At 40.6% G+C, this 27954-nt stretch overlaps 1 protein-coding gene across 1 annotated transcript; it reads right to left on the reverse strand.

The window, feature by feature from the left end:
* Positions 1-27485, reverse strand: ecd (ecdysoneless homolog (Drosophila)). Its single transcript, XM_073025398.1, has 13 exons — positions 27203-27485; positions 24671-24788; positions 24477-24564; positions 21427-21605; positions 20280-20472; positions 18779-18907; positions 13587-13718; positions 11429-11514; positions 8382-8488; positions 6581-6761; positions 6204-6271; positions 5758-5969; positions 1-480 (listed from the first exon to the last, which is right to left on the reverse strand). The coding sequence occupies exons 1-13, from the start codon at positions 27408-27410 to the stop codon at positions 274-276; spliced, it is 1908 nt and encodes a 635-aa protein (XP_072881499.1). The 5' UTR covers positions 27411-27485; the 3' UTR covers positions 1-273.
* Positions 27486-27954: the final 469 nt, after the last annotated feature.

Raw genomic sequence — 27954 nt, forward strand, 5'->3', positions numbered from 1 at the left:
TACTCAAAGTTCTGTTAAGTTTTCATTTATTTAGTTACAAAAATATTTTCTGAATGATTTCAAAGAAAATTTTAAAATGTGACAAGATGAACATTGATTCCAGTACCTTTTCATTTCATGGCAAATTAAAGAGGCAGCTACACTAAAGTCAGATTTAAGGACTCCTCTTCTCCTCAATTGAGAAACGCATCATGGAGCAGATGATCATGGTGGAACCAAGTGGATAATAGCAAAGTATTACAGTTGACAGAATCAGTTTGTGGCACTCCTTTTTTACATAGCGTTGTCCTTGTTATCTGGTAGTCGGAGACCCATGCTCTGTAAGATATTCGATGCAGGTCCAGGAAGGCCAGCTTGTGAGCTATAAGACTCCAAGAAATTCTCTACTAGATTCAAGTCCACATCCACAGGCAGTACGCTCAAATTCTCTTTTGACTCGTCCTTTGCTATTTCTGCCAGATCAATGTCGTCCAGCTCAGCCTATGAGACATCCAACAGAAAGCAGTGTAAGTGACAAAAGAACCCTCTAAAATATGTGAAAATTGCAGGTTAGGCTGTTTCAGTTCGATGTAACACACTCAAAATGCTGGAGGAACTCAGCAGGTAAGCATCTATGGAGAGGAATAAAAGTCGACGTTTCGGGCCCAAAACATTTAACTTTTCATCAGTCTTAGCGCAAAATGTCAACTCCCCACTGATTTTATTATATCTCTGGATAATTAACTCATTGGAGAATTTTATGTAAAAATTAGCATCAATGGACAAGTTACTGGCTGGCTTTCTTTATGAAAGTGAAATAAGCTGATGAAAATCTGTGCAATGAGGGTGAAAACTAAAGCAGAATGGGTGTTTATTGCAGGGAGTTTACTACAATTAGCTTGAAAAATTATATTGGCTAGACTATCACAAGTTCAGATTTTGTTTCTCAAAGGACGTAATGTGCATTATGTATGGGGAGAAAAAAGAATTAAGAGCGGATAGACTGTGAGTGAGAAGAATTTGGAACTGTTTGTAGTGGGGACAAGGAATAGTATTTGCAGAGCTCAGGGTGATTAAATAAAATGCCAGGAAGACAGTGTGATAGATAATTTATAGATCTGTAATCGGACTGGACTTTGATTTATAAACCAGTGTTCAAATTCCACTTTGGCAGTTGAGCAATTTATTGATGCAACTAAAAGAGTTAAAAGTTCAGAAGTTCTAAGTAAGTTATCATATTACATATGTCACCATATACAACTGAGTTTCATTTTATTGTGAGCACTCACAGCAAATTAGAAACACAATAGAATCAATGAAAGACTGCAATCAACAGTATGGAGAAACAATCAATGTGCAAAATACAATAAAAATGAGCAACTACAAAAAAAAAAAAAATAAAGCAATAAATATCGAGAACACCAGAAGAAGAGTCTTTGAAAGCGAGTTCATTTGTTGTGGGAACAGCTCAGTGATGGGGTGGGTGAAGTTGAATGAAGATATCCCCTCTGGTTCAAGAGCCAGATGATGTAGGTCCTGAGGCTCCTGTACCTTCTTCCTGATGGTAGCAGTGAAAAGAAAACATAGCCTAAATGGTTGGCATCCTCGATGAGTGATGCTGCTTTCCTGTGAAAGCACGCTGCAGATGTGTTCATATGGTGGGGAGGGCTTGACCCATGATGTACTGAACCATATCCACTACTTTTTGTAGGCTTTTCCGTTCAAATGCATTGGTGTTTCCATACCAGGTTGTGATGCATCCAGTCAATACACTTTACACCACACATCTATAAAGGTTTGTCAATGTTTTAGATGACAAGCAGAATCTTCATATTTCTAATAATGTAGAGGCACTGCAGTACTTTCTTCTTAATGGAACTGATATTCTGGACCCAAGACAGATCTTCTGAAATAGCACAGTAAATTTAAACTTGCTGACCCTCTTTACCTCTAAACCCCCATGAGGACTGGTTCTCTGTTTATTCTTCCTGAAGTCAATAATCAGCTCCTTGGTCCAGCTGACAGTGGAAGAGCTGGTTGCTGTGGCACCACTCAACCAGATTTTCAATCTCCCTCCTACAAGTTGATTTGTCACGATCTTTGACTCAGCCAATGACAGCGATGTAGTCAGCAAACTTGACTATTGCATTGGAGCTGTGCTTAGCCTCATAGTCATAAGTATAAAGCAAGTAGAGCTAGCGGCTAAGCACACAGCCTTGTGATGCATCTGTGCTAATGAAGATTGTGGAGATGTTGCCAATCTGAACTGACCAGGGTCTGCAAATTAGGAAACTGAAGATCCAATTGCACAAAGAGGTATTGTGGCCAAGGTGCCGAAGCTTACTGATCAGTTTTGAGGAGATGATGGCACTGAATGCTGAGCTGTAGTCAATGAATCACTGATGTATGCAGCTTCACTGTCCAGATGCTCCAGTCTTGAGTGAGGAGCCATTGACCTGTTGTGACAATAGGGAACTTGGAGTAGTTCCAAGTTGCTTCTTAGACAGGAGTTGATATGTTTCATCACCAACCTCTCAAAGCACTGTGACAGCAGAAAAAAGATTTGGAATTAAAGGTCATCACAGCAAATTTGACCGAAGGATATAGATTGTAGTGGAAATGCTCTTCAGGCATAGCTTCTTCCCTAGTCTTGCCTTGGTCTGAATCTAGATCCACAGCAATGGGGCTGATTCTTATCCACTCTTAGACATCATATATTGTAAATATGTATTCGGTGGCCACTTTATTAGCTATACTTGTACAACTACTTGTTAATACAAATATCTAATCAGCCAAACATGTGGCAGCAACTCAATGCCTAAACGCATGCACACATGGTCAAGAGGTTCAGCTGTTGTTCAGACCAACCATCAGAATGGGGAAGAAATGTGATCTAAGTGACTTTGACCAGGGTATGATTTTTGGTACCAGATGTGATGGTTTGACCATCTTAGAAACCGATCTCCTGGGATTTTCCCACACACAACAGTCTACAAAGCAGGGTTTCTCAACTGGCATTCCACAAGAGGTTGCTAAGGGTTCTGTGAGAGAACATGATAGAAGAAAAACGTTTTCAGAACTTCACACAAAGCGCAATGCTAGCGCCTGTAGTGGTGGGTAGTGTCCAAACAGCCCTGTTAGCAATCTCGGTAGAGGTCTCTTCAGCCTGGTATGGTAGTGCACAGTAGCACTGTCTATTTGGTTGAGCCCACTCTTAGTTTTTGACACAAGATAGGGGAGGCAGCTAATAATTGGTGAGCGCTGTATTGCAGAGGGGAGGATGGTAGGCTGATGAGGACAATGGAGTGTGTTTTCCAAGCACTGAGTTTACAGAAAACGGTGCAAAAATATAACCAGTGAGTGGCAGTTCTGTGGGCAAAATAACTTTTAATGACAGAAGTCAGGAGAACTGCCAGACTGAATCAGTCTGGCCACAGCAGCAGAACCACCTTGAAGTGGTGCAGGAGACCATAAACATACACTCAGTGGTGACTTTATTAGGTACAGGAGGTACTTAACAGAGTAGCTACAGGTACAGGAGGTACTTAACAGAGTAGACAGTGTATAAATAAATGTGAACTTGACACTGTTGAAGTGGGAATTTACCTGAAGTAGGTACAACATAATTTCTTATTAATAGTAATGAACAGTTCTCGTTCCCCATCAATTAAATTTGAACATAAACAGAAAATAAAGATAAACCCAGCTGGTTTAGAAATCAACACCACACACAAAATGCTGGTAGAACACAGCAGGCTAGGCAGCATCTATAGGGAGAAGCGATGTTGACGTTTCGGGCCGAGACCCTTCGTCAGGACTAACCGAAAGGAAAGATAGTAAGAGATTTGAAAGTAGAGGGGGGAGGGGGAATGCAAAATGATAGGAGAAGACTGGAGGGGGTGGGATGAAGCTAAGAGCTGGAAAGGTGATTGGCAAAAGTGATGCAGAGCTGGAGAAGGGAAAGGATCATGGGACGGGAGGCCTCAGGAGAAAGAAAGGGGGGGGGGGGGGGGAGAGCACCAGAGGGAGATGGAGAACAGGCAAACAACTAAATATGTCAGGGATGGGGTAAGAAGGGGAGGAGGGGCATTAACAGAAGTTAGAGAAGTCAATGTTCATGCCATCAGGTTGGAGGCTACCCAGCCAGTATATAAGGTGTTGTTCCTCCAACCTGAGTTTGGATTCATTTTGACAATAGAGGAGGCCATGAATAGACATAACAGAATGGGAATGGGACGTGGAATTAAAATGTGTGGCCACTGGGAGATCCTGCTTTTTCTGGCAGACCGAGCGTAGGTGTTCCACGAAACGGTCTCCCAGTCTGCGTCGGGTCTCACCAATATATAAAAGGTCACACCGGGAGCACCGGATGCAGCATACCACACCAGCCGACTCACAGGTGAAGTGTCGCCTCACCTGGAAGGACTGTCTGGGGTCCTGAATGGTGGTGAGGGAGGAAGTGTAAGGGCAGGTGTAGCACTTGTTCCGTTTACAAGGATAAGTGCCAGGAGGGAGATCGGTGGGAAGGGATGGGGGGGGGGGACGAGTGGACAAGGGAGTCGCGTAGGGAGCGATCCCTGTGAAAAGCAGAAGGGGGGGGGGGGGGGGAGGGAAAAATGTGCTTGGTAGTGGGATCCTGTTGGAGGTGGCGGAAGTTACGGAGAATTATATGTTGGAGCTGGAGGCTGGTGGGGTGGTAGGTAAGGACAAGGGGAACCCTATTCCGAGTTGGGTGGCGGGTGGATGGGGTGAGGGCAGATGTGCGGGAAATGGGAGAGATGCGTTTGAGAGCAGAGTTGATGGTGGACGAAGGGAAGCCCCTTTGCTTAAAAAAGGAAGACATCTCCTTCGTCCTGGAAAGAAAAGCCTCATCCTGAGAGCAGATGCGGCGGAGATGGAGCAATTGTGAGAAGGGGATAGCCTTTTTGCAAGAGACAGGGTGGGAATAGGAATAGTCCAGGTAGCTGTGAGTCTGTAGGTTTATAGTAGATATCGGTAGATAGGCCGTCTCCAGAGATGGAGACAGGAAGATCAAGAAAGGGGAGGGAGGTGTCAGAAATGGACCAGGTAAATTTGAGGGCAGGGTGAAAGTTGGAGGCAAAGTTAATGAAGTCGACGAGCTCAGCACCCGTGCAAGAGGCAGCGCCAATGCAGTCGCTGATGTAGCGAAGGAAAAGAGGGGGATGGATACCGGGACTGTTCCACAAAGCCAACAAAAAGGCAGGCATAACTGGGACCCATACGGGTGCCCATGGCTACACCCTTGGTTTGGAGGAAGTGGGAGGAGCCAAAGGAGAAATTATTGAGAGTATTGGTTTAGAAATCGTTAAGTTTCATTTTAACAGCACTCCCCAGAGGAAGACATACCTTGAAGAGGCTTTGTTGGGAGTAGAAGTGTTGCCAATGTGCAGGAAAAGATTTGAAATTAAGATTAACAGCTGGAAATGGAATGGCCAAAGGGTGTGGTAAGTATTAGAAAGAAAAAAAACACTGATGAAGACCTAGAACCAAGGCCCAGAATTGTTAAGAGAGTTCAAGTTATGCAAGAAATAAATGGAATCAAAGACGTAATTGTCCTGAACAAGTTAATAGGCATTTACTGTTTGCAACATAAAAGGCCCAGAACTGCTTCTAGGACAATGAATCAACATCAATGAGGCTGTTAAAATCGATGGTCACCATAGTTAGATCAGTCATGACTAGGTTTGGTGATAGGTGAATCTGGTGTTCTCTATGCAAGAATTCACATACATGATTGGCTTTTTCCAGATGACTTACCTCATTGGTGACTTTGGTAAAGCTTTTGCCAATGTGGGTGCCAGCTAACTCCTGATCCATCTGCGTCATGTAGTCTCGGATATTCTCTAATGCCTTAGTTGCTGAAACACATTCCTCTGGGTCTTCTCTCCTGTCAAATTCTTCATCGCTGTCTAATAAATCAATATCCTCCTCTTCAAGATCATCAGAATCAAGTTCATCTGATTCTACCCCTGTAAATCAGGACCAAAGTACTTAATACAGCACACTGGGTTGAAGTGGGAGGCAAGACTACACAAGCTGTACAACCAGTAGGCTTATCAGAGTAAGACAGGTTAACATTTCAGTTCTGATGCTGGGTCTACAGCTGAAACATTGACCTTACTAATCAAGAACCGATCAAGCTCCCCATTGAAGATGCTCAGCCTGAATAGACCAATGGAAGTGGCACCATCAGCAGTTCCTACCTAGAATCTTTTCCAAAGCACTGGTGATGGAGTTCACGTCAAATTGAACTTGATTGTTAGCTGAAGACCTGACAGGAAGATGAAGAAAGAAGATAGTTTTATCTCAAGTTTGGCATCGTAGCAGTTGATTATTTAGAACTGTCAATGGCAATTTCTATTTTACATGGTTTTAATAATCGCTCATGGGGAATATACCACGAGATACTCAGTAAGATCGGGCATTTAGAACTCAAAATCTACTGGGCACCTTAATTGTATCATATGTCACTGTATTGGAAATATCCATGTTAAGCACGGAACTGGAACAGGAACGAACAAAGGAACGAACGAGCGAGCGCGCGCACACACATCTTTAATATCAATTTCTTTTTTCATACCGTGGCACCTCTGCTCCTTCATGCGAGGAAACCTTTGATACAAATGCCTTCATACACTTTGTGATGTCGTGTAGATCATAATCCTCCTCCTCTTTTTCCTCCTGTCTAAACAGTTTTGTTCCAGAGGCCTCCTCTAGCATTTGATCCAGCTCTTCCAGTGAAATATTCAACCAACTGTCATCTAGGCAGGCAATGGATCAAACTAAGGTAACAGCAATGAACCACGTCCATATGGTAGTTACTTAAGTCATTCATATAAACCTTCCCATCGAAACAAGAAGGGAGCTGCAAGTTACTAGAGGACTGAAAACCCACCCAAATTGATTTATTTAAACACGGAAGAAACAACACCTGTGAGTCGGCTGGTGTGGTATACTGTGTCCGGTGCTCCCAGTGCGGCCTTCTATACATTGGTGAGACCCAACGCAGACTGGGAGACCGTTTCGCTGAACACCTGCACTCTGTCCGCCAGAGAAAGCAGGATCTCCCAGTGGCCACACATTTTAATTCCACGTCCCATTCTGATATGTATATCCATGGCCTCCTCTACTTTTAAGATGAAGCCACACTCAGGTTGGAGGAACAACACCTTATATTCCGTCTAGGTAGCCTGCAACCTGATGGCATGAACACTGATTTCTCTGACTTCTGTTAATGCCCCTCCCCTTAATTATTTTCTTCCCCTTTTTTTTCCTCTCTCTGTCCCTCTCACAATCACTCCCTGCCTGCTTTCCATCTCCCTCTGGTGCTCCCCTCCCTTTCTTTCTTCCTAGGCCCCCCCCGTCCCATGATTCTCTCCCTTCTCCAGCTGTGTACCCCTTTTGCCAAATCAACTTTCCAGCTCTTAGCTTCATTCCTCCCCCCCGTCTTCTCCCATCATTTCAGATCTTCCCATCCCCCTTTCAAATCTCTTACTACCTCTTCTTTCAGTTAGTCCTGACGAAGGGTCTCGGCCCAAAATGTTGACATCATCTATCATCTTCCTATAGATGGTGCCTGGCCTGCTGCGTTCCACTGGCATTTTGTGTGTTGCTGTGTCTGTAATTGCATTAAGGGACCACTATTCTACTGTGCTGCCCATACATCCCTCAGTATACAAGATATATAGTACAGACAGTATCCAAATGGGCCATTCATGCTGTTGCTGGTGGTAATCTCAACACGAGTATTCTACCTTCTTTCCTCAGTGTATTTTATTTATCCCCTTTTTGATAAGTGCTTGCCAGCTTGCTCTTAAAGGTATCAATTTATTTGCTTCAAAATTCTCTCATACAGTTGGTTATCAACAATCTATCAGTTATTTAAAATAAAGAATAACCTAGTATTAGTTTTTTTTTAGAATGCCAAACCTTTATAACCCAACTTTCCCACGTGCAAACATTTCATAAATTCATCCTGAAAGGCCTCCCTCCTATTTGCAGACGACATCTCTTGAACATGGATTTCCTAATTGTAAGAGTGTCTTAAACTCATATGGGACATTTGACCTTTAGGATCCTCATCACTGAGGCAAGTTTGAAGATTAGAAATCTTACAAGTTTAAATAGAATAAATTGAGATCACTAATTTAGTGGCTGACAAATGAACAGAATGAGGAAGAATTCTTCTTGCATATCACAAGTGTGGACTTTAACTGAGAATTGGATAAGATTAAAATCTTAGACTTCAAGAGGCAAAAAAGGGGAACTGGATTGCACTGCAAAGGCCCTATTAGCTAAAATGCCTCCCTTTGTATTCTAGTGGTTCTACGATTGATCTAATTCCTCAGATATTGATACTCAAAGTAACACACATTACTTACCATCCTCTGGAGGGAGATTCTCCCCTTCTTTTTGTAATTCTTCCACACTGTAGGATAGAGTTTGCAAAAGCTGCATAATCTGTTCCCCTGGGCTTGAAGTAGATGAACTGAGGAGAGAAAAAAAAGACTGCATGACTAAACAAAAGGAAAAGGTATTAATGAACAATGAGTGATTCTAGTAGCCTCTCAGTGAAAATCCATAATTAATGTTCATAACTAGGACTAATTTCCAATATATTAAGCATAACTAATATTTACAAATGGAAATTTTCAGTACTTTGCCATTTGGCTTGTATTATTCTCACAAATTATTAACAAGGGTAGAAGAAATAGGATATCATCTGCAGCACATCAGTAACAATACAGTTCTCTTTAAGCTTGGGTGCTTTCAGACACTTACAACAGTGGCACAATTCTAGGCATTCTCCCAAGAAGGGATGAACTATAACTTATTAATGTGGAGAAGCAAATAGAATGTGTTGGCTATCACTAGGGTCCAAAGATCAAAATGAATAGTCAAAAAGAACGACGACAAATATTCAGAACTTAGTAGAAGAGTTGTGTAATATTAGAATACTTATTCTTACATTATGCACTCCATATTAACTATTGTTCTTAACCTCATTAATATTAATAAGCCTGACTTTGTAATCTGGAATTGATATACAATGTCCTATGAAGCTGATGCAGCTGTGCTAGTTGGTGCTTAAAGCCATGCAATAAAGTTCAAACTGAACATCTGATTTAGGGTAATATTAGAACTTGAATATTTGGTGCAGTATATGTATATTTTAGTTATTGTTTGGTAACATTAGCAGGTCACACCATATTGCAAGCCTACAAAAAATAAAATCAGACTGTAGATAGGATCAGATTGCCAATGAATTGGAAACATTGGAAAACTTAAAATATAAATACCAAAATTATAAATACACTGTCAGGATTTTTTGAGTTTTTTTAAACTGCTAAAGCTAAGAAAATCAATCTTAGGTATTGTGCATATTTAATCAGAACTCAAATTCTCACCTTCTCAAGCCTTTTACTCAAACTCTGCTACTGCTCTACCCATAACTTCGGTCTATTATGAGTTCCTGCCTCTTGCCAGCACCCCCTACTGACTTCTTCAAAAAGCTTTGTTATCTAAGTTAGTTAAGTCAGCATCTATAAAACCTACTTCTCCTTCTATTCAGAATTATTTCAGATTCTCCAGAGCTGAGGTTACTACGTGCACTATTCTACACAAATAGTAGTTATGTGGTACGTTTTTGTGTCTGAAAATCCTTCAGACCTTTTCAGTAAACATAGCTGAGGTCTGTCAACATGCAGAGCAAATCTAGCAAGAGAATGCCGAAAGCAGCCAATTCTATCTTTGCGATGCCTTCCAGATGTTTTAATTTGCAATTAGCCAAAAGAGCTTTTTGGGATCACAGCAGAGTAATCAAAAGCAGACTCAATTGGACAGCTGGCCTATTTCTTATACTCAATATTAACACATGAACCTGCATGTATATTGCCAGCTTGGACTGATGCAGCCTCTGTTGTCAGTGAAGTGGTGGTGGCCAAACAGCAAACTGTTAAAATTGGATGAATTCTCCAGTTGGACGCGAATAAGTCTGCCAATTAGTCTGCTGTTTCTTATCAGCAATCACTTGGAAACAGCTTCCACTGTCTAAATATGTCACGACAAAACGGAAGACAAATGCACTGTTAGCAATCATTTCAGGAAGACTAGAATATAAGAACATGTACCACTGAGGCTTTTTAAGACACTGCTGAAGCCTCACTTGGAGTACTGTGAGCAGTTTTGGGCCCCTTTTCTGAGAAAGGATGTACTAATATTGGAGAGGGTTCAAAGGAGGTTCACGAAAATGATTCCAGGAATGAAAGAAGTTTTAATATGTGGAGTGTTACATGGCTCTGGGCCTGCACTCATTGGAATTTAGAAGAATGAGTGGGGAATCTCATTGATATTTATCAAATGTTGTAAGGTCTAGATAGAGTGGATATGGAGAGGATGTTTCCTAGTGGGGGAGTCAAAGAGCAAAGGACACAACCTCAGAATAGGGACGTCCATTTAGAACGGAGAAGAGAAATTTCTTTAGCCAGAGGGTGCTGAATCTGTGGAATTCGTTGCGACAGGCTGCTGTGGAGGCCAAGTTACTGGGGGTATTTAGGGTGGAAGTTGATAAGTTTTTGATTAAGTAGGGAGTGAAAGATTATGGAGAAAAGGCAGGAGAATGGGGTTGAGAGGGAAATGGATGAGCCATGATAAAATGGCGGAGAAACTTGATGGGCCAAATGGCCCAATTCTGCTCTTCTGCCTTATGGTCTTATGTTGAAAGGCTATTGAAAGGAAATTGCACCATCTCAGATCGCAAGACCCTGCAGCGGATAGTGAGGTCAGCTGAGATCATCGGGGTCTCTCTTCCTGCCATCATGAACATTTACACTACACGCTGCATCCACAAAGGAAACAGCATTATGAAGGACCCCATGCACCCCTCATACAATCTCCTCTTCCTCCTCCCTCCTGTCTGGGAAAAGGCTCCGAAGCATTCGGGCTCTCACGACCAGACTATGTAACAGTTTCTTCCCCCAAGCTATCAGACTCCTCAATACCCGAAGCCTGGACTGACACCTTGCCCTACTGTCCTGTTTATTATTAATTGTAATGCCTGCACTGTTTTTTTTTATTACGTAGTTCAGTCTAGTCTTTTGTACTGTGTCATGTAACACCATGGTTCTGAAAAACGTTGTCTCATTTTTACTATGCACTGTACCAGCAGTTATGGTCGAAGTGACAATAAAAGTTGACTTGACTTGACTATTATTCCCAGCTACGAAGTAAAGTGATGTCAGTGAAGAGAGGGTTGCATAGTGATATTTGCTGGAAACTAAATGGAGGAGAAATTTAATAAAATGAGCAATAACATTTTGTCCTGGCTATGATTTTAATGAGGTTAAGATATTTAGACCAGAGTCTCATGGTCTGAATTTCAGTCCTGTTCATGTACTTCTGTACACAGGATATTAAGCTAGTACTGTACCTTTTAGGTCTGGCGACAGACTGCTGGAAGTAAATCTCTGCCATTTGGAGCAATTCTTTATACCGTACTGAACCTTCCAGCTCTCCCTATCAAAGATAAACACAAAAATTCTCATGTCAAGCTGCTATTAAAAATTAAACTAGCCTTCAGACATGTGGGCTGAGTTTATCATCTTTTTGCTGCCAACAGCTCAAAGCCTTTCTGCAGCCATAATGACCTACACAAATCTAAATCTGTAGAGTCTGTGTTGTGTATTTAATATTTCAATAATATTTGAGTGATCTTGTATACTGGTATTGTTTGATTAAGCGCTCATTTGTTTAATTGAGAGTTATAGGTAAAAATACTTTAATTGCATGTGTCATCATGCTACCATGTCATACATAGTGGCTCGCTTAAAGATGAAGTTATACCTGTATTTCAGGCCCTACATCTTCCTTTGAAGATTAGTTTAATGCTCTGAAGTTACAAAACACAAGTTTGCATGCTCTACAGGCGACAAAGCCTTTAGATGAGTTTCAACATTTATTTAGGTGAATTTTAGCATAGAATTAAAAATAGAAGTCACCAATAAGTTTCAATAAGATAATTTAAAAAATTCTCAGCAGTGATGCAAACGTGAAGATGTTTGATACATTTCTGTAGTTTTTTTATATTGCAGCCTTAAACTGTGACCAAGGAAAGTCATTAAGTAGCTGTAAAGCAAATATGCAAGAACACCTGCTCCTATTCAAGAGTTCAACCGTGGATTTAGATAGATAGATAGATACTTTATTCATCCCCATGGGGAAATTCAACATTTTTCCAATGTCCCATACACTTATTGTATCAAAAACTAATTACATACAATACTTAACTCAGTATAAATATGATATGCATCTAAAATCACCCTCTCAAAAAAAAGCATTAATAAATAGCTTTTGAAAAGTTCTTAAATAGTTTACTAAAATACATTGAATGGTAACTTAAGCTCAGTCATAACCCCGGCACTTTAACATATCTTTCCCCTGGCGGTTGAATTGTAAAGCCGAATGGCATTGGGGAGTAATGATCTCTTCATCCTGTCTGAGGAGCATTGCATCGATAGCAACCTGCCGCTGAAGCTGCTTCTCTGTCTCTGGATGGTGCTATGCAGTGGATGTTCAGGGTTTTCCATGATTGACTGTAGCCTACTCAGCGCCCTTCGCTCTGCTACCGATGTCATACTCTCCAGTTCTGTGCCCACGACAGAGCCCGCCTTCCTTACCAGCTTATTAAGACGTGAGGCGTCCCTCTTCTTAATGCTGCCTCCCCAACACGCCACCACAAAGAAGAGGGCGCTCTCCACAACTGACCTATAGAACATCTTCAGCATCTCACTACAAACATTGAATGACGCCAACCTTCTAAGGAAGTACATTCGACTCTGTGCCTTCCTGCACAAGGCATCTGTGTTGGCAGTCCAGTCTAGCTTCTCGTCTAACTGCACTCCCAGATACTTGTAGGTCTTAACCTGCTCCACACATTCTCCATTAATGATCACTGGCTCCATATGAGGCCTAGATCTCCTAAAGTCCACCACCATCTCCTTGGTCTTGGTGATATTGTGACGCAGGTAGTTTGAGTTGCACCATATCACAAAGTCCTGTATCAGTTTCCTATACTCTTCCTCCTGTCCATTCCTGACACACCCCACTATGGCCGTGTCATCAGCGAACTTCTGCACATGCTAGTGTCCTAGCCAATTCATGTGTATTGATGCCATTATAAGCACATGCTCCATAGTAATCTTCAATACATTTTGTTGCTGAAGTAACTGAAATATCTTTACATATTCATTATTCAGCCCACAACCACCTGAGCCACATGGTAAAATGTTAATTTATGTGGCCTTCAGTTTTCATATGGTGTTTCACCAATGCATTTATGCCTTTTGCTTCATTTACAAATTAAATTTATTACTGACTATATAAAACACACACATACACACACTTTTATTGAGCAGAAACAACCAATGTAAAAAGTAACCAATGATCTTCAATGCCTTTAAAAGCTTGTGAAATATAAAAATTCTCCAGAAAAGTTCACTGCAATTTAGTCCAATCAGCTCATCTGCAACATTTCAACAGCGTATGTAAAGACACATCTCACAATGAATGGCAACAACTTTAGTTCTTACCTTGAAATAGGCATTTTTCTTTAGACTGTTTAGAAACCCTTCCCAGAGGGGATCACTGGAGATAGAATTTCCAGTTGTAAAACTAGACAAGGGTTGGGAGCATTTGGAAACCAGGATCTCGAAACCATGGGCCTAGAAAAGGGGATGAAAGAGTAAATAATATTTATAGTTAATTATTCAAAAGCCCCATGACATTAGAAGTGCAGTAAACAAACTAACTTAAGAGGCAGCTGGACAACAAAGTATCAAAGAATGGTCAAGTAAAACAGTTTGAGGTGGGTCAAAGAATTTATAAATATGCTCATCCTGTTTCTCCAGTCATTTCAGAGCCTCATTCTTCATGTGCTGGAATCCCTAGATTATTAATTAACCAAAATCAAAATGACAGGTTTTGAATATTAATTATGGATATTAAAAACAGCACAAGAGGAGCATTTGTATGCTTCTTGGCCTGCTGTCATTTAAGCTGATCATAGCGGATATTTTTTGGCTCTCATCTCTTCTGTGCCAGTTCACCATAACCCTTGATTTCCCAACCTTTCAAAAAACATTTATCAACTTCTTTGGAGTACCTTCAATGATTTAGAGCAGGGGTGGCCAACCTTTTACATTCCATGCGTCAATTTTTTCATGCATGAGTTCAGATGCGCCATACAACTCTTGTACCCCCATTCAATTCTTGTAAAAGTATGTTAATATAGACATAACTAACAATTTTACATAATATATTGATTTAATATAAAAACAAGATTACCTTAATGAGACTTTTAACAAATATATTTTGTCTTCTTTTGATTTCTTCCTTTTTCTTAATCACATTCTTTTCGTAACTCAGACCCAAGCACTAGCTTCAGTTTTCCTTCTATTTCAGTCTGATGTTGTGTTTTAGTGTCTATTAAGATCATGTCTTCTATTATGCGAGAAAGTGTTTTCACAAACAATGCACAACGGTTTTCCTGACAGACCCACTATAAATAAGAACTCATTTTCCCACTGTTCATTGAATTCACGTTTACTATCACTTTCTGCTTTTCTTTTGTTTATTTTCTTCTGCACTGTGATGGGTAACTGAATGTAAAAACAAGCCTTAATTTTCGAAAAAGTACAAAACTGCAAATGTTCACAAAGGACGAACAAAGCACAACTCCGTAGCGCACGAATGTCAATTGTAAACTGACTGGCAAAAACCTGCGACGCACTGCTGGTGTAGACGCCTGGTGCCTCAGGATCAAACAAGTATCAAACGTGTATTGAACACTTTTGGAACGACTGCAGAAAGCAAGTCCTTCTTTCCTAGTTTGACTCATTGAACATTTTTTTACATTGAAAACAGATTAATGTAAAAGATGATAACATTCACCAAAAGATATACAGGAAATAATAAAAAAATCACTAAAAATAATTGCTAAGTTTTAGATTTATTCTCAGTAAAACCCATTTCTAGCTCTAAGCTACTTGAATTCCTGTTAGATTTCTTTTTCTACAAATCGGTTTTTGGTTAATACTTTTTGCATGAGTAGGCTGACTTCTTTTATTATTATCACTGGGGTGCAATGTGCCACTTTTGGCTCATGCGCCATAGGTTGGCCATCTCTGATCTAGAGTCTACAATCTTCCAAGGTGGAGAATTCCAGACATTGACCATCTTCCTCAAGATGTCAAGTCAAGTCAACTTTGTCATTTCGACCATAACTGCTGGTACAGTGCATAGTAAAAATAAGACAACATTTTTCAGGACCATGGTGTTACATGACAGTACAAAAAACTAGACTGAACTACATAATAAAAAAACAGAGAAAGCTATACTAGACTACAGACCTACACTGGACTGCATAAAGTGCACAAAAACAGTGCAGGCATTACAATAAATAATAAACAGGACAGAAGGGCAAGGTGTCAGTCTAGACTTTGGGTATTGAGGAGTCTGATAGCTTGGGGGAAGAAACTGTTACATAGTCTGGTCGTGAGAGCCCAAATGCTTTGGAGCCTTTTCCCAGACGGCAAGAGGGAGAAGAGATTGTATGAAGGGTGCATAGGGTCCTTCATAATGCTGTTTCCTTTGCGGATGCAGCGTGTAGTGTAAAGGTCCGTGATGGCGGGAAGAGAGACCCCGATGATCTTCTCAGCTGACCTCACTATCCGCTGCAGGGTCTTGTGATCTGAGATGGTGCAATTTCCGAACCAGGCAGTGATGCAGCTGCTCGGGATGCTCTCAATACAACCCCTGTAGAATGTGATGAGGATGTGGGGTGGGAGATGGACTTTCCTCAGCCTTGGCAGAAAGTAGAGACGCTGCTGGGCTTTCTTTGCCATGGAGCTGGTGTTGAGAGACCATGTGAGGTGAACGTCAAGTGAACACCAAGAAATTTGGTGCTCTTCACGATCTCTGCTGAGGAGCCGTCGATTTTCAGCGGGGAGTGGTCGCTCCGTGCCCTCCTGAAGTCAACAACCATCTCTTTTGTTTTGTTCACATTCAGAGACAGGTTGTTGGCTCTGCACCAGTCCGTTAGCCACTGCACCTCCTCTCTGTAAGCTGACTCGTTGTTCTTGCTGATGAGACCCACCATGGTCGTGTCATCGGCGAACTTGATGATATGGTTCGAGCTGTGTGTTGCAGCACAGTCGTGGGTCAGCAGAGTGAACAGCAGTGGACTGAGCACGCAACCCTGGGGAGCCCCCGTGTTCAGTGTGATGGTGTTGGAGATGCTGCTCCCGATCCGGACTGACTGAGGTCTCCCAGTCAGGAAGTCTAGGATCCAGTTGCAGAGAGAGGTGTTCAGGCCCAGTAGGCTCAGCTTACTTAAGCATTAAGTGATTGCCCCATGATCTGGTAAACGCGATCCCTTGTTCGAGATTTTTTCCATTAGTGCGAACATCTTTGACATTTACCCTTAGGATCAAATATTTCCATAAGATTAACCTCAATTTTTCCAAACACCAAAGAATTTAGATACTAATTCTAGAGCCATTTGTGACAGGAGAACTCTCTCATCCTAAGAGATAGTGTAGTGTATCTCTAATGTCAATATATTCCCTTCTTAAATAAGACGATGAAATCTTTGCTCAGTACTCCAGACCCCACCAGTATTTTGTATCACTGTAACAATACTTCTTTACTTTTAATCCTCAATCTTCTTATCACAAAGGCTCATATGCCATTTTCTTTCCAAATTACTTTCCTCATCTGCTTGCTATTTTTTGTGATTCATGCACAAGAACATCTAGATTTCTTGGTACTTCACTCACCTGCAATCTTTCTCCATTTAGGTAATAGTCCACTTCTTGGATTCCCATACTGAAGAGCATAAAAATCCCTCTTTCCTCTTATGTAATACCATTCACCAAAATTTTGCCCACTCATACGAAGTAAATTCTCAGTTACCTACTTTACAAAATGCCTCTCTCTTGGTTCAACATTCTAAGCCTGTTTTGATCATTTTGCTCCATGTAGGCCTCCGTTAGTCTCAATAGATTTGCACCTTGGAAAATTTCCAGGGTGCAAGCCTGGGCAAGGTTTTTTTTTTTAAAATGGAAGACCGGCAGTTGCCCAAGCTGCAAGTCTCCCCTCTCCACGCCACCAATGTTGTCCAAGGGAAGGGCATTAGGACCCATACAACTTGGCACCGGTGTCATCACAGAGCAATGTGTGGTTAAGTGCCTTGCTCAAGGACACACATGCAGCCTCAGCCAAGGCTCGAACTAGCGACCTTCAGATAACTAGATGAACGCCTTAACCACTTGGCCATGCGCCATATACAGTGCCTATAAAAAGTATTCACCCTCCTTAGAAGTTTTCATGTTTTATTGTTTTACAACATTGAATCACAGTAGATTTAATTTGGCTTTTTTTTGACACTGATCAACAGAAAAAGACTTTCGTGTCAAAGAGAAAACAGATCTTTATAAAGTGATCTAAGTTAATTGTAAATACAAAATAATCGATTGCACAAGAATTCACCCCCCTTTAATAAGACACACCAAATCATCAGTGGTGCAGCCAACTGGTTTTAGAAGTCACATAATTAGTTAAATGGAGATCTGTTTTTGGAGACCCATGTGCAGTCAATGTGTTTCACTTAACTGTAGTAAAAATACATCTGTATCTGGAAAGTATAACTGCTGGTGAGTCAGTATCCTGGCAAAAACTACACCATGAAGACAAAATAACACTCCAAGCAACTCTGCGAAAAGGTTATTGAAAAGCACAAGTCAGGAGATGGTTACAAGAAATTTCCAAGTCACTGAATATCCCTTGGAGTACAGTTAACTCAATCATCAAGAAATGGAAATAATATGGCACAGCTGTAAATCTGCCTACAGCAGGCCATCCTCAAAAACTGAGTGTCCGTGCAAGATCGGGACTAGTGAGTGAGGCCACCAAGCGACCTATGACAGTTGCAAGCTTCAGTAGCTGAGATGTGTGGGATTTTACATATAACAACTGTTGTCTGGGTGCTTCACCAGTTACAGCTTTATGAGAGAGTAGCAAAGAGAAAACCACGGTTGAGAAAAAAAAACTCATGAAATTCCAGCTAGAATTTCCCAGAAAGCACGTGGGAAATGCTGTGAAATCAGCTGGAAGGCGGCTCTATTGTCTGATGAAACCAAAATTGAGCTTTTGGGCCATCAGACTAAATGTTATATTTGGTGTAAGCCAAACACCACACATCAAAAACACACCATTAGGGTCCAGACCTCAATCCAATTTGCAACTTTTGGCTGGACTTGGAAAGGGCTGTTCACGCAATCTGACAGAGCTTGACCAGTCTTGTAAAGAAGAATGGGGAAAAATTGTAGTGTCCAGATCTGCAAAACTAACAGAGTCCTATCCACACAGACTCAAGGTTGTAATTGCACCTACTAAATACCAATTGAAGAGGGTGAATACATATGCAATTATTCTGTGTTTTATATTTGTAATTAATTTAGATCACTTTGTAATGATCTATTTTCACTTGCTTTTTTCTGTTGACCAGTGTCAAAAAAAGAAATTCATTGTTATAAAACAATAAGACATGAAAACGTATGGGAGTGGGGTGGTGGGGAGGGTTGAATACTTTTTACGGGAACCGTAATGCTTTCTGAATCTTTCCATGACAACTAAATTGCTCATGATAGCATACCAAATAGTGAAAACTCGTTTTGTACAGTAAACAAAGAATATTAAAATATTTATATTCAGCATTTCCTACCAGTTTCATGCCAAGTGAATGTGCTTTGAAGTTCTGGTCAGATTGTGTTGGCAGCACATAACCACTCCGTCTATCTGGCACAAACTGCTGCTGCTGTAGTTGAGCATACAGACATTTTGTAAAAGTCACCTAGAAAAGGAAAGGTTGTAATGAATTGTAGCAAACTTAAGAGTTCGCTCCCCTTTAATTAATAATTTCAGAAGTATATGTTCATATTCCTCACATGCAATAACAATTTCTAACAATCTTTTTTCTCCTGCCATTCAATCAAATTTTTTACTTTATTTCCTCTCCACAGATTTAATCAGATTGATGGGCAAGAGAAAATAAAAAGAACAGATTAAACATGTTGTTATATTCCTGTCAGTTATATAAAGCCAGGATCACACAAATTTCCCTCAGACATTGGTGATATTGTAAGTATCATTATCTATTGCTTCAACATTTAATCTGGCAGCAGATGCACATTTTGCAGGCCTGTCCCTCACAAAATGATACCATAAGCATACCTGTCAAGCACTGAAATAGCAATTCTGCTCAGTGTGCTTGTACCAAACCTTGGTAGAACGATTTTGTATGAACAGTATGCAAGTTTTCACTGTACCTAGGTACACAAGACCATATGATATAGGAGCAGAATTTCCATTTGTCCCAACGTTTGCTCCACCATCTGACTATGGATTAATTATTTTCCCTTGCAATCCTATTCTCCTGCCTTCTCCCAGTAACTTTCGATGCGCTTACTAATCAAAAACCCATCAACTATAAATATATCAAACTACTTGGCCTCTACAGCCACCTGTGGCAATGATTTCCACAAACTTACCACCCTCTGGATACAGAAATTCATCTTTAATCTAAAGGCATGCCCATCTATTCTAGGGCTGTGCCTTCTGATCCTAGACTTCCATTAATGGAATCATCCTCTCTCTCTCGGCCTTTCAATGTTCAGTAGGTTTCTAAACTTCAGTGAGTACAGGCCCAGTGCCATCAAATGCTCATGTGTTAACCCTTTCACTCCTGGAATCATTCTTATAAACCACTTCTGGACTCTCTCAAATGCCAGCATGTTCTGTTAGAAAGCTACTTTGTTAGATATGGGGCCCATCTGGCTATCTATTAAATTTCCCCTTGAAAATAGAGTAACATGTTCTAGAACACAACTTATTACATACTTAAAGAAAGAAACCATTTGCCTCCTTTGCCAATCATTTAAAAATCTAAGTCATGATGCTATTGCAGCTAAGCACAGCTGATTTTTATTTTTCTCTTTATAAATTATGTACTACCTATTTATCACTTTCATCCTTCTGTTCAGCTTTCTCTGCTCAAGTAAACACCAACCTTCCCTTCTTTTAAAGGTCCCTTAAGTTAGTAAGTGTCCAAATAAGCAAGTGTCCAACATGCCAAGAAATTTTAGGGTATAATTTACCTCAGAACTCCACATTCCCATGACACATCTTTAAAAAAAAACTGTTCAGTCTTCAATGGAGATTCTTACCAGAGCCATCACACGTGTCTCAGGGCGAAAGACCTTAAAGGAACGGCAAGCACGTAGGTCAATAGGATCACGTAGATAGAAGGCCTGGATAGCAGGTGCCAACAGATCTGGACGACGCTTCAGCACTGCAGCTATACCTGCTGGAACATAGCAGCAAGCTCGGTGTTGATCATTGTGAATCTTTTCTGGATAACTGCACAAGACGAAGTAGTGTCAGCCAAGAAAAAGCAGGAAAAGATTGAGAATCATTTTACCAGTTTAAAAGAACTATACCAAATATATCTGGAAGATTAGTGTCCTATGACCTAATCAACATTATAGTTCACTGAGCAGTAGAGACAACTGTTGCTATGTCTGTACCACGAAGAGCTCATTAGCACTAAGTAGATGATTAGTCAGCCTTCAGTGAGTTCATTCAGTACCTACTTTCTTCTGCAATCAACATACCCTAAACTCCGAACAGCAAGCTACCAAACACAGCTTTCAAATTTCTCACAGCGCACTGTGATTTTGGTTTAAAACTGACTGAAGACAATGAAAATAAGCAACTGGTTTTATCAGCATTGATGTCAAGAGGGACAGAGACTGGGGAACAATATTGTTCACTGGCATTATCAGATGGGAAAAGGGAATAGTGATGGGAATTCTAGAAAACAAAATTGACAGTAATATTAGTAAAAAAAAAAAGTCAAAATGTAAAGGTGTTGACCATAACTTTCTTGCCATGTACACGCTGGTGTTCTTTTCATTATAAAAATTGGAAAATTAACCCCTCTTATTAATGGCTTTAGAAAACTAGTTGCTACTGTGTACCAGGATTTATCATTTTTACTTGAAATTCAACCCGAATTTGACTCCTTATGTACTATAATCAATGCAAGATTAATCAGCAGCTACTCTATAAAAACACCTAATCAGCTAGATTCAGAACTGGCTTGAATTTCTGGATCTGTCCTAAAATGCAAAACATTGTAAGTGGTTACCTAACGCTAAGAACTTAGCCATGGGAGAGCAACCACCTCTATGGATTTTGTAGTGGAAGAGGATCTTCCACTAAATTTCTTTAAAGCTGTGTTTCTTGTTCTTCCTTCCTACCAAAATATTACGGTTTACTCTAATGAATCAATAAAGACTGAGAACTAATTACCTTTGTACACGTCTGTTTATAGCCTTACGAATGGGCTCTGCTGCCAGACACTTTTCAGAATGAGTGGGGAGCAGGCTGAGGACCTGAGGGATGGTAGGATTGCTAGCCGGTAACCATGTCAGTTCCCCTGGGTTCTGAGGTAGTGGGATGATGTGCAAACGTCCATGATAGAAATATACCTAAAGAATAAAAGTGATAAATCTACATTTCCTATGAAAAGAGACAGCTGGGAACAAAAGAATATTCCTAAAGGGACAATGCTGGTAAGACCAGTTGCGAGAGGGGGAGAGGGGGAGAGGGGGAGAGGGGGAGAGGGGGAGAGGGGGAGAGGGGGAGAGGGGGAGAGGGGGAGAGGGGGAGAGGGGGAGAGGGGGAGAGGGGGAGAGGGGGAGAGGGGGAGAGGGGGAGAGGGGGAGAGGGGGAGAGAGGGAGAGAGGGAGAGAGGGAGAGAGGGAGAAACATTCACTGCAAGAGATGTACACCATATTGATTGGTCCATCAACAATGCTATTAAACAACTTGGATGAAATATCTCAACAATCATCTTAACCTATGTTCCCTCTAAGCTGTGCGCATGCACACACATTTTTCAACCAGCGCACAAAGGAAATTAACGTGCACACAAAAGGTTAGTTACCTAAAATAATGTAGTAATAATTATACTTATTGAAAATAATCTTTTAGCTAAATGTTTCTGTTAACTAGTTAGTTTTTCAAATACCACAATGCACGTCACTAATTTATGTCACCTCACCTTTCCTGTTCCCGTTTGTACAGCTGCATCACGGCGGCAGCCATGTTTGGAGGACAGTGTTCATATCGTAAAGTTTATAAAGATCTGTTTCAAATCCTGTAGATAGCTTACTAAGTTTTTAATGAAAAAATTTTGATTCACTATGTTGAATTCAAAAGAAGTGAAGGGCGTGAAGCACAAAAGAACTGCAAATTTGTTTAAAGTTGAATGGCTTAACGAAAAGTAGAAACTGCTACACTGAAAGCTCATGAGCTCATGAACGTTCAGCTACAAGAAATATTTATGTATGATTTGGAAACTGGAGTGATCTGTTTGTATTGTTGTGATACAAAAGTTGCTGGAGAATTTGCTCGTGGAAAGAAGTGGGATGATATTTGGAAATGTGACTTTTTGAAGCTTCATTTGGCAAGCAAATCGCATTGGACGGTGTACAAAAGCTCACGCAACAGAACCTGTCATTACTCGTTACAGGAGTGCTATGCATGTTATGGTTGAGTGCAGATGAGCAAGAGTGAAAATGATCAAACCCAGAAGAGATCAAAGAATGGGTAAATGTCAAAGACAGGAGAGAGAAAAAAAACAACTGAGTGACTGTATGTTATTTTGTTGTTATTCTGTGCAGTTTTATGTCAAATATTTTGTAAACCTACATAAACTGTGCCATGTGTGCATTCAGTGCACACGTACAAAAAATTCACAGGAAAAAAATTAGCACAACATAAGATTTTTGCGCACACTGACTACTAAAAATTAGAGGGAACATTTGATCTTAACTGTCATTTTAGGACTAGATATTCTCTTGAAAATATTAATCTGGATCAAAAATTTAGTTACCAACCATTCTTACGGTTTACTGGCATTAATGTACATTTTTTGTTTCCAGTGAGACTAAAAATTCCATTTTTCAACATTGATCATGACCAAATTGCAGTTTCTGCACTTTGTTGTGTGTAAAATTGTTCAAGATTATCCTTCTAACAGAAAATAAAATGATATGACATAAAATAGATAAAAGATTTACATATTATCCAAATACAGGCAGTCCCCGGGTTATGTACAAGTTCCATTCCTGAATCCGTCTTCAAGTCGGATTTGTACGTACGTTGGAACAAACGCATTCGGTATTATATAGCGTCAGTTCGTCAAACGTTTGTCTTAGTATATAGTTTACCTTTCTATGCATATAAAACACTTAAGAAACGTATGTATTCCAATAATTAAACCACTGTGTTGCTTAGTAATAATTGTAGCTTTCATCGGGGCAGGGCGTTTCACATGCTCCATTATTCTCACTTTATCCGTTATCCTTTAAAATTGTTCCGATTGTTGACTGACTGTAGCCTAACGCTTTTCCAATGACCGATGGCGTTTCACCTCTTTCGAAACGCTTTATTATTTCCACTTTATTTTCAATCGCGATCGCTTCCCGTCAATGGAACAGAAACACGGTGGGCGGCAGGTCCCGAGCTCCACTGGGTCATAAGGACCACCGCACTGCGATAGGCTAAATGGGACAAGTGAGGGCTGTGCTGGGTTTGGGTATTTGATCCTCCACAATATTTCATGTGGGAATTTAAACTGGAAGTGGCAGTGTTTGTTTTAACAAGGTCGAGTTGCGAGCTCGACATCAACCTAGCACGGATGGTACGGGACTCACTAGACTGACATCAACCCGGCACAGGAACGGTCTATCATTGGATCAAACCTCTTTTCTCGAGCTCGGTGCTGATCTTACTGCGACACAGCCGTCCGAAACGGCGGGGGGGAGGGGTTCAAGGTAAATCTTACTAAGAAAAATTTAAGCCAAATACAAAGTTAAGCACTCAACACAGTGTCAAGGCAAAGACTTAAAATGGCGGATGGCGTTGCAATCTGATTTAAAATGGCGGACGGCGTAGCAATCTTAAAATGGCGGACGGCGTTCTCCTTCCTTGGTTCGTAAGTACGAGTTGTCTGTAAGTTGGAAGTTTGTAACTCGGGGACTACCTGTATCCTTTCACACCATACCCTTTAAGATTCATTGATGTAGCAACACTGTTGTAATGTTGGAATTGTGGTAGCCAAATAGCATACAACAAGTTCCCACCAATACCATGTCAATGATCACATTACCAGAAGTTGAGCAAGGGATAAATATTGGCCCGGAAGTATTTTCATGTTACTATCCTACCAAAATTAGAAATTAAATCCAATCCTAGATACACACATGAAGAATGTTATTTCACTAAGGTACTGGAAGGCTCAACATGACCCATAGCCTCCATCAGTGGTGAGACAAAAATGAAAGTTTTCTTACCCGGTTTACACTGGTTTCAGGGTTCAACCACTTGGGAAGATATCTGGCAGCCTCTATCAACAGGAAGTCTCCATCATCATCATCTACGCTGATTGCAAAAACAAATGTTTCACGTTACTTTGAATTACAAGGAACTATCTCTTGCTCTGTTTCAAATTTTATTTCTTACTGATTAGTAATGAGAGAATGCGTACCTTGCCACTAAGTCAGGGAATTCTTTGGTGATCTGCTGAATAAGGTACACAATAAACCATTCGTCATCCACATTATCACCAAAGTTCGTCATACCACCGATATGGGCAGGAATATCTCCTAAAATGAACAGACTTCCATTATATTTTAAATGCATTAAGATACGGAGGATCAAAGTGGCTCTTAATACTAAATTTTCAGAATTAGAACCAAAGTGTATGATAAAGAAAGATTGACTGTACACAAAATACAACAAAGTCACTCACATTGCCAAAAAAAAAGTACAAACACTAGCAATTCTACAGATGCTGGATGGAAATCCAGAGTTACACACACAAAATGCTGGAAGACCTCAGCAGGTCAGGCAGCATTAGAGAGTTGATGTTTCAGGCAGAGACCTTTTGCCAGCATTGGAAAGGAAGTGAGAAGAAGCCAAAATAAGGAGGTGGGAGGGGAAGAAGTACAAGCTGGAAGGTGATAGGTGAAGCCAGATGAGGGGGAAGATAGGCAAGTAGGGGAGGCGGGGCTGGGAGGTGATAGGTAGAAAAGGTAAAGGGCTAAAGAGGGAATCTGATAGGAAAGGACAGTGGACCATGGGAGCAAGGGAAGGAGGAGGAGCACCAGAGGGAGGAGAAGAGGTAAGAAGGGAATCAGAATAGGGAATAGGATAGTTTTTCTGATGTACTGTATAAAGCACAATTTATTTTTATTTAAAAGATGAATTGAGAATAAAAGTTGCTTGTGTTCAGATGAACTTGTCTTTGTACATGAATCAATTAATGTTTACAAGTATAGAGAGCAATTGGGAAGGAAAACAGAATGCTGGCCTTTATTGCATGAGGATTACAGTATAATTAACATGGACATCTTTTAAAAAGATTATTAGATCCTAGTGAGAATGCATCTGCAAATATTGTGCACAGGTCTGGGCTCTCTAGAAAATCTTGTTATAGACCAAGTGCAATAAATATTCACCATAGTGATTGCTAGAATGGATTGGGGATCCTGTGAACAGAAATTATGTAGGCTGGGCCCAGTCTCTTTTAGAGATAAGAGGACTGAGTCAAAATATTGACAATATGTGACAGTACAGATGATTCTCAGGGGTTAACTAAAAAAGGGCCAGTCTCAAAATAAAAAATTTCATCCAAAGAGCAGTGAACCTTTGGATTTCCTCAAGACAACTGTGGGAGTTCAATTGCTGAACATAATGAAGACAGAGGCTGATAGATTGCTGGATTTTAAAGGAAATGGAGAATATGCATTTAATACAGGAAAGAGACACTGATGAATCAACCATGATTACTGAATGTTGGAGAAGACAAGAGTTTTTTCTATTTATATTTCTTAGCAAGAAAGGATATAAGAATGTGCAACTATGAACAAAAATCTTTGAGGGTCACCATTTCTTACTTTTCTTATCTCAAACAAGTATTCCAAATAAACAGTTTTTCTTTCACAACTCCCTGCTGAAACTAATGCTAGAAATACATAGAGCCACAGAGTAATAAAGTATAGCACAGAAACAGGCCCATTATCGTAACTCATTCATATTGTTCAAGGCCCCCATCTAAGCTTACACATTTGCTTAACTTTTAATTCATTTCTCTGAACATTACCAATCCATGTACCTGTCTGCATGTCATTTATATTGTTAAAAGAGCACAGGTACAAGGTTTAAAAGGGACCTGAGAAGCAACTTCATGCACAGAATGATGTGTATCTGGAAAATCTTGCCTCCAGCACTTCTTCCATATACATACATGCACCACCCTCTGCACAAAGTTGTTGCTCCTCAGGTCCTTTTCTCTTGTTTCTCTTTTCTTAGGAAAAGAGGCCTGTGTTTTAACCTCATCTGTGCTCCTCGTGATTTTATGCACCACTGCAAGGCCTCCTACACTTCTGCTAAGTAACACCATATTGAATATATTGACAGAATAGATAACTTTAATAACTAAAGGTAGCTCTGACAGTGCAAAACTCTCTCACTGCTTCAGTAGTGTCACTTTAGATTTTTGTGCTAAAGTCTCTGGAGAAAATTGAACTCAATTCAGAGGCAAGAGGATTGTCAATTTATACTACATTACAACCTTGTTTACTATAGTTACCTCTCATGGAATCAAACGCTGGGAAATAATGTAATTTTCAGCCAAAGGAGAATAACTGCATATTGTTGAAGATGTACCCCATTTTCCTTTCATGGTGTAACTGCACATTCTTACACCTCCTTTACAATGCAAACCCTGCACCATAATTATATTCTGCCAGTATTGATGCATCATCAAAAGATGATGTTTTGACGTCCTCACCAATGTGAACTCTGCATGCATAAAAAAAAAAGTACGGTTTTTGGAAACGCAAGATAAAATCTGGCTTGTGATTGTTAGGTCAGGTAACGCCCGTGGAGCGACAACCCATAGTATAATATGGCCGGAAGAGAGCAAGGATCCAAGAATGCGGCTGCACCATAAAGTGTTGTGCATGAAGTATGAGAAACTCCGGGCAGAACTCCCTCCTGGAGATAGTCCACTCACCCCGGGCCGCTGTGTATTTCAGACTGAAGGCCTCGTTGTTCCAGATGTACCCCGTAGACAACAGAGCCAAGTGAGCCACTATTTGCTCCAAAAGTCGCTCGAACATATCCTTACAAACTTGGGGATCCGAAGGCGAAACCTTGCTGCTGAGGTAGAGCTTATAACAAACAGTGTCCTGCTCTTGTTTCCTCTCTACAAACCCTTCCATGTTGTCTTACGCTCGGTGTCCGACACTAAAAGACGTCCCGCTCCTTTCCAACACTCAAACCCTTCCGCCAGCTGAGATCACATGCGCTCTAATCATAACCGGCCGACTGTGACGTCCGTCTCCGTTCGTGACTGCATTACGTAGATAACGTCACAGCCTTGCCGTATGAACTCGGCTTTGTGGTGATTTGTGTGTTTCCAATGGTTGCCTGACGCTGACAAATGGTGTATGGAACTGTTGGGCCGAAGGGTCTGTTTCCGTGCTGTGTAACTTTGTAGTATGAATATTGTGTCTTTACAACAGCATCTTACATTTACATACTATCTGTAACAATGATTTATATTACTATTAATACTGTTGCAATGTCACTAAAACAAAAATAATGTAGGAAACACCATCAATGAGGAGAGAAACAGAGTGAATATTTGAGATCAAGGATACTGGAGAATTTGAAAAGAATGGAAGCAAATATGTTAAAATTGCAGAGAGGAAAGAGTAAAGGTAACAGTGGGAACATGTAATAGGATGCATACCAAAGTTGTTG

Source organism: Hemitrygon akajei, chromosome 21 (genome assembly GCF_048418815.1).
Source record: "Hemitrygon akajei chromosome 21, sHemAka1.3, whole genome shotgun sequence".
NCBI lineage: Eukaryota > Metazoa > Chordata > Chondrichthyes > Myliobatiformes > Dasyatidae > Hemitrygon > Hemitrygon akajei.

Excerpts from the sequence above, each read along its gene's own strand:
- ecd (XM_073025398.1), bottom strand. The coding sequence starts at position 27,410 with ATGGAAGGGTTTGTAGAGAGGAAACAAGAGCAGGACACTGTTTGTTAT. Across the intron at positions 21,606-24,476 it reads CTGAAACCAGTGTAAACCGG|GTATATTTCTATCATGGACG; the intron begins GTAAGAAAACTT and ends TTTATTCTTTAG. Across the intron at positions 11,515-13,586 it reads AGAAAAATGCCTATTTCAAG|GGAGAGCTGGAAGGTTCAGT; the intron begins GTAAGAACTAAA and ends TATCTTTGATAG.